The sequence below is a fragment of the Temnothorax nylanderi genome, unplaced genomic scaffold (genome assembly GCF_030848795.1).
Source record: "Temnothorax nylanderi isolate EJ_2023f unplaced genomic scaffold, tnyl_v1.0 TNYL_tig0028_pilon, whole genome shotgun sequence".
Taxonomy (NCBI): domain Eukaryota; kingdom Metazoa; phylum Arthropoda; class Insecta; order Hymenoptera; family Formicidae; genus Temnothorax; species Temnothorax nylanderi.
Window position 1 is genome coordinate 171806 of NW_027249090.1, and position 8140 is coordinate 179945.

The 8140-nt window shown below is 49.4% G+C and overlaps 1 protein-coding gene across 1 annotated transcript; it reads left to right on the forward strand.

The window, feature by feature from the left end:
- The first annotated feature begins 5238 nt into the window (after window positions 1–5238).
- Window positions 5239–7708, forward strand: LOC139770236 ((3R)-3-hydroxyacyl-CoA dehydrogenase). Its single transcript, XM_071702045.1, has 4 exons — window positions 5239–5389; window positions 6237–6353; window positions 6581–6956; window positions 7038–7708. The coding sequence occupies exons 1-4, from the start codon at window positions 5350–5352 to the stop codon at window positions 7252–7254; spliced, it is 750 nt and encodes a 249-aa protein (XP_071558146.1). The 5' UTR covers window positions 5239–5349; the 3' UTR covers window positions 7255–7708.
- Window positions 7709–8140: the final 432 nt, after the last annotated feature.

Sequence of the window (8140 nt, forward strand, 5' to 3'; positions counted from 1 at the left end):
GCCGGTGGATTAAACGCACGCCGGAGGATGGCTGGTGGATGGCCGATGGATTCAACGCACGCCGGAGGATGGCCGGTGGATTAAACGCACGCCGGAGGATGGCTGGTGGATGGCCGATGGATTAAACGCTCGGCGGAGGATGGCCGGTGGATTAAACGCACGCCGGAGGATGGCTGGTGGATGGCCGATGGATTAAACGCACGCCGGAGGATGGCCGGTGGATTGAACGCACGCCGGAGGATGGCTGGTGGATGGCCGATGGATTAAACGCTCGCCGGAGGATGGCCGGTGGATTAAACGCACGCCGGAGAATGGCTGGTGGATGGCCGATGGATTCAACGCACGCCGGAGGATGGCCGGTGGATTAAACGCACGCCGGAGGATGGCTGGTGGATGGCCGATGGATTAAACGCACGCCGGAGGAAGGCCGGTGGATTAAACGCACGCCGGAGGATGGCTGGTGGATTAAACGCACGCCGGAGGATGGCTGGTGGATTGAACGCACGCCGGAGGATGGCTGGTGGATGGCCGATGGATTGAACGCACGCCGGAGGATGGCTGGTGGATGGCTGATGGATTAAACGCACGCCGGAGGATGGCTGGTGGATGGCCGATGGATTAAACGCACGCCGGAGTATGGCTGGTGGATGGCCGATGGATTAAACGAACGCCGGAGGATGGCTGGTGGATGGCCGATGGATTATACGCACGCCGGAGGATGGCCGGTGGATTAAACGCACGCCGGAGAATGGCTGGTGGATGGCCGATGGATTAAACGCACGCCGGAGGATGGCCGGTGGATTAAACGCACGCCGGAGAATGGCTGGTGGATGGCCGATGGATTAAACGCACGCCGGAGGATGGCTGGTGGATGGCCGATGGATTAAACGCACGCCGGAGGATGGCTGGTGGATGGCCGATGGATTAAACGCACGCCGGAGGATGGCCGGTGGATTAAACGCACGCCGGAGGATGGCTGGTGGATGGCCGATGGATTATACGCACGCCGGAGGATGGCCGGTGGATTAAACGCACGCCGGAGGATGGCTGGTGGATGGCCGATGGATTAAACGCACGCCGGAGGATGGCCGGTGGATTAAACGCACGCCGGAGGATGGCCGGTGGATTAAACGCACGCCGGTGGATGGCTGGTGGATTAAACGCACGCCGGAGGATGGCTGGTGAATGGCCGATGGATTAAACGCTCGCCGGAGGATGGCCGGTGAATTAAACGCACGCCGAAGGATGGCTGGTGGATGGCCGATGGATTAAACGCACGCCGGAGGATGGCCGGTGGATTAAACGCACGCCGGAGGATGGCTGGTGGATGGCCGATGGATTCAACGCACGCCGGAGGATGGCCGGTGGATTAAACGCACGCCGGTGGATGGCTGGTGGATTAAACGCACGCCGGAGGATGGCTGGTGAATGGCCGATGGATTAAACGCTCGCCGGAGGATGGTCGGTGAATTAAACGCACGTCGGAGGATGGCTGGTGGATGGCCGATGGATTATACGCACGCCGGAGGATGGCCGGTGGATTAAACGCACGCCGGAGAATGGCTGGTGGATGGCCGATGGATTATACGCACGCCGGAGGATGGCTGGTGGATGGCCGATGGATTAAACGCACGCCGGAGGATGGCCGGTGGATTAAACGCACGCCGGAGGATGGCTGGTGGATGGCCGGTGGATTAAACGCACGCCGGAGGATGGCCGGTGGATTGAACGCACGCCGGAGGATGGCTGGTGGATGGCCGGTGGATTAAACGCACGCCGGAGGATGGCCGGTGGATTGAACGCACGCCGGAGGATGGCTGGTGGATGGCCGATGGATTAAACGCTCGCCGGAGGATGGCCGGTGGATTAAACGCACGCCAGAGGATGGCTGGTGGATGGCCGATGGATTAAACGCACGCCGGAGGATGGCTGATGGATGGCCGATGGATTAAACGCACGCCGGAGGATGGCCGGTGGATTGAACGCACGCCGGAGGATGGCTGGTGGATGGCCGATGGATTAAACGCACGCCGGAGGATGGCTGGTGGATGGCCGATGGATTATACGCACGCCGGAGGATGGCCGGTGGATTAAACGCACGCCGGAGAATGGCTGGTGGATGGCCGATGGATTAAACGCACGCCGGAGGATGGCCGGTGGATTAAACGCACGCCGGAGGATGGCCGGTGGATTAAACGCACGCCGGAGGATGGCTGGTGGATGGCCGATGGATTAAACGCACGCCGGAGGATGGCTGGTGGATGGCCGATGGATTAAACGCACGCCGGAGGATGGCCGGTGGATTAAACGCACGCCGGAGGATGGCTGGTGGATTAAACGCACGCCGGAGGATGGCTGGTGAATGGCCGATGGATTAAACGCACGCCGGAGGATGGCCGGTGGATTAAACGCACGCCGGAGGATGGCTGGTGGATTAAACGCACGCCGGAGGATGGCTGGTGAATGGCCGATGGATTAAACGCACGCCGGAGGATGGCTGGTGGATGGCCGATGGATTAAACGCACGCCGGAGGATGGCCGATGGATTAAACGCACGCCGGAGGATGGCCGGTGGATTGAACGCACGCCGGAGGATGGCTGGTGGATGGCCGATGGATTAAACGCACGCCGGAGGATGGCTGATGGATGGCCGATGGATTAAACGCACGCCGGAGGATGGCCGGTGGATTGAACGCACGCCGGAGGATGGCTGGTGGATGGCCGATGGATTAAACGCACGCCGGAGGATGGCTGATGGACGGCCGATGGATTAAACGCACGCCGGAGGATGGCCGGTGGATTGAACGCACGCCGGAGGATGGCTGGTGGATGGCCGATGGATTAAACGCTCGCCGGAGGATGGCCGGTGGATTAAACGCACGCCAGAGGATGGCTGGTGGATGGCCGATGGATTAAACGCACGCCGGAGGATGGCTGGTGGATGGCCGATGGATTAAACGCACGCCGGAGGATGGCTGATGGACGGCCGATGGATTAAACGCACGCCGGAGGATGGCCGGTGGATTGAACGCACGCCGGGGGATGGCTGGTGGATGGCCGATGGATTAAACGCTCGCCGGAAAATGGCCGGTGGATTAAACGCACACCAGAGGATGGCTGGTGGATGGCCGATGGATTAAACGCACGCCGGAGGATGGCCGGTGGATTAAACGCACGCCGGAGGATGGCTGGTGGATGGCCGATGGATTAAACGCACGCCGGAGGATGGCTGATGGATGGCCGATGGATTAAACGCACGCCGGAGGATGGCCGGTGGATTGAACGCACGCCAGAGGATGGCTGGTGGATGGCCGATGGATTAAACGCACGCCGGAAGATGGCTGGTGGATGGCCGATGGATTAAACGCACGCCGGAGGATGGCTGGTGGATGGCCGATGGATTAAACGCACGCCGGAGGATGGCCGGTGGATTGAACGCACGCCGGAGGATGGTTGGTGGATGGCCGATGGATTAAACGCACGCCGGAGGATGGCCGGTGGATTAAACGCACGCCAGAGGATGGCTGGTGGATGGCCGATGGATTAAACGCACGCCGGAGGATGGCTGGTGGATGGCCGATGGATTAAACGCACGCCGGAGGATGGCTGGTGGATGGCCGATGGATTAAACGCACGCCGGAGGATGGCCGGTGGATTGAACGCACGCCGGGGGATGGCTGGTGGATGGCCGATGGATTAAACGCTCGCCGGAGGATGGCCGGTGGATTAAACGCACACCGGAGGATGGCTGGTGGATGGCCGATGGATTAAACGCTCGCCGGAGGATGGCCGGTGGATTAAACGCACGCCAGAGGATGGCTGGTGGATGGCCGATGGATTAAACGCACGCCGGAGGATGGCTGATGGATGGCCGATGGATTAAACGCACGCCGGAGGATGGCCGGTGGATTGAACGCACGCCGGAGGATGGCTGGTGGATGGCCGATGGATTAAACGCACGCCGGAGGATGGCTGATGGGCGGCCGATGGATTAAACGCACGCCGGAGGATGGCTGATGGACGGCCGATGGATTAAACGCACGCCGGAGGATGGCTGGTGGATTGAACGCACGCCGGAGGATGGTTGGTGGATGGCCGATTGATTAAACGCTCGCCGGAGGATGGTCGGTGGATTAAACGCACGCCAGACGATGGCTGGTGGATGGCCGATGGATTAAACGCACGCCGGAGGATGGCTGGTGGATGGCCGATGGATTAAACGCACGCCGGAGGATGGCTGATGGACGGCCGATGGATTAAACGCACGCCGGAGGATGGCCGGTGGATTGAACGCACGCCGGGGGATGGCTGGTGGATGGCCGATGGATTAAACGCTCGCCGGAAAATGGCCGGTGGATTAAACGCACACCAGAGGATGGCTGGTGGATGGCCGATGGATTAAACGCTCGCCGGAGGATGGCCGGTGGATTAAACACACGCCAGACGATGGCTGGTGGATGGCCGATGGATTAAACGCACGCCAGAGGATGGCTGGTGGATGGCCGATGGATTAAACGCACGCCGGAGGATGGCTGATGGACGGCCGATGGATTAAACGCACGCCGGAAAATGGCCGGTGGATTAAACGCACGCCGGAGGATGGCTGGTGGATGGCCGATGGATTAAACGCTCGCCGGAGGATGGCCGGTACGGGGGGAAATCTGTTTCTTTTAGCTGCACTGGCTGAACTGGTGCAAGTGGTGCACCGCATAGCGGCGCACCCCAGCTAGCAAAAGCTTCCGAAAGACGTTTTAAAAACGTCCAAAAGACGTCTTAAAAGACGTCCAAAGTCCTTTAGGCCCGTATTCATAATCAGATCTTATTTCAAGACCGTCTTAAGTAATATCTTAAGATGCTAATACGGCTCTGTGATTGGTTAATGACATCTTAAGATTGTACTTAAGATGGTCTTAAATATAAGAACCGACTATGAATACCGGCCTTAGACGTCTTTTAAACGTTTTTAAGTAAAGCTCTATTTTAATGCGGGGTCTACAATGCGAGTCGCAAGTCATAAGTCGCAAGAAATTGACCATTCACAGTCGACTTTAGGGCTTAAAACGCCTATTGACCCTATTGTGGACCGGAAGCCCCCGAATTTCGAGCAGCAAAAATTTGCGCCGGAAGTGAACCAAATATTTCTAGGAAATTACTAAACTGCTGCTCACTGCTGCTGTATTTCACTCCCCATGAAAACCTACCTTAAGATTGAACCATGAATACCGCCTTAAGTCTTTTTTTCTTTTCTTCGATTATTGGCTTTATCACTTGTTGATGTAATGCTACTTCATACTCGGACAGTGTTGATCGTTTGGTTACGTTAATTTTTTCAATCGCAGCTATTACGATATGTCGAAACTCATAGCTGGAAAATTAGCATTAGTTACTGGTTCGTAACAGTTCTTTTTTATAGGTCGATAACTTTATTATTAGGAGCTTTTTTTGATACTTACTTAGACTTATAATTTAATTAATTAAATTACCAAACTTTAGATTATAACAGTTTTCCCTAAATAACTATTCGGTTTAAATTTTATTATATTATATTATATAAAAATGTAATTGTCAGTGCTGAGCAACTGTTACATAGCAAGAATTACATTATACAAATACATAGATTGCATTTTTCAAGCGATTGTTAATGCTGAGCAACCATTACGTAGCAAGAATTAGATACAAATACATATATCGCTTGACAGATTCGAAAAATGCTCAGCACTAACAATTATATTTTTATATTATATAATATATTCTTGAGTATTTATATATTGATAACGTGCCGTATCGAACCCGGTTTGGGAGTACCACCAGACCACCTAACGAAAAGAATTGATAACATATGTTAATAGCGTTTTTTCTTGGCTGCACTAGTGGGCGATAGTGCAGCCAAAAAAAAACGCTATAAGTGTTTAGGTTCCATGCTTTATATTTTGATGAAACTCTATTTATCTGATGTCTTTTCGTGTAAAAACGAAAGTTTGAAAAACAAAAATCAGCACTTGTCACAGTAAGACCAGTAATTAAGCGTTGAAAATGACGTATTTAGAGGTTAGAATATCTGTTTACCGATGATGAGATATATGAGCATGCGCTGTGTTAAGATTTACGATAGAAATAGCGCGCAAAATATAATATGTAATATATAATTATAACGTAATTTATGTGTTGATGACATTATAAGTAGATGTAATCTTGAAATCTGTGGCACAATCTTGACTTTCTCAATCACGTTATAGGTGCTGGAAGCGGTATCGGAAGAGAAGTATGTCGAGTTTTTGCCCGAGAAGGTGCTAACGTTGTCGCAACCGATCAAAATGTTAAAACTGCTGCGGAAACTGTAGCCACTTTGGAAGGTCCATATGATTCTATTAATTAATTAATATCTTTATCCAAGATTGAAATCAATATATCAGAATTATTATTATTGCATTTGTAACACTAAAATCTTAATTAAGTAAAATTATATCAATTTTATTTTACAATCCCCAGCAATTCTATTAATTCTATTTTACTCTATTTTACTCTATAACTATTTATTACATTATTGATTCAATATTTATTAGTACGCTCACTATTACAGGTGCTGGACATGTTGCATTGAACGTTGAGGTCACTGATCAAAAGAGTATCGAGACAGCATTTGACCATGTCTTAAAGAAATTTTCAAGACCACCTACCATCATTGTTAATTCAGCGGGCATTGCGCGGGATAACTTTTTAGTGAAACTCAGCAACAGTAACTTTGACGATGTAATCAATGTCAATTTAAAAGGTACTTTTCTAGTTATGCAAACTGCTGTTAAAGCAATGATAGCGGCAAATGCAACCAAAAACTCCTCGATTATCAACATCAGTTCAATTATTGGTAAACTTGGGAATATTGGGCAAAGCAACTACAGTGCGTCAAAAGCTGGAGTGATAGCTATGACAAAGAGCGCTTCCATGGAGTTGGGACAGTATGTATTAGATATATATATCGATTATTTTATTTATAATATTTCTTAACACACAAGATAAATATATTATATTTTCTACAGATTTGGGATTCGGGTGAACGTAGTACTGCCTGGTTTTATAGATACTCCTATCATTATAACTGTACCTGATAAAGTTAAAGAATTATTGATGAAAAGAATACCGTTGCAAAGAATTGGAAAGCCACAAGAAGTGGCAGAAGTTATTGCATTTTTAGCTTCTGATAAGAGTTCGTATGTAAATGGAGCATCTATTGAAGTTACTGGGGGACTGCATTAAGTTTTATGAATTTTATTCACTATGAACTCGATTAATAATATAATAACATAACTCAGGAACAACCAGAAATCAATATAAAATGTTAGCAAATGTCACGAAACGAGATGTTGGCACAAAAGTGACTTAAAATGTGCGAGAGTGTTATTTTATATCTGACTGGCACATTTATACAGGAATATGCTTTTACTTTTATAGTCAAAGAGAATATGCTCTTCTTTTCCTTAACTAACTTCGCTAATATTGATTAGGCACATAGCCTGCAGAATATAAATATTACATGGGTAGGATAAAACACAGTGATATAACAATGCTCGTGCATATTAAGCATAGACACGTATTGATATACAGGATGTTCCGTCATGAAACCAACAAATATTACCAGCATGTTCGGATGATCATTGTAGACAAATAGATGTTCCATGACGGAACATCTTGTGTATATATATATATATTTTTAAAGAAATATATAACATAAATGCAGTATATCAAAGAAAAGTCTGTCAGACAAAAGAGAAAACCGATTAAGACGGTCGATGTCTTCCTTTCATAGGTGCACAGACTTGCATCATCTTTAAAACTTATTCTTGAAATTGTTCTATTGAGAAAATGAAATGTAACATTCCATCGGTCGCAGTATCTGTGAGATACAGTTTCTAACTTTGAGATAGCACTGTAGCCAAACAATAAGCAGTTGAATATGGTAATAGTTTAATTAGAATATGGTAGTATCTGAAAGATACATACGATCACATTGGCATAACTTTTCCAACTGCGACCGATAGAGTGTTAAGTCAGTATAATATTACAGATTGAAACTTTCTCTATTTGCGATGGAAAACTATTTCACTAACGAAAATCATAAAAATTATACTGATCATGCTTATAC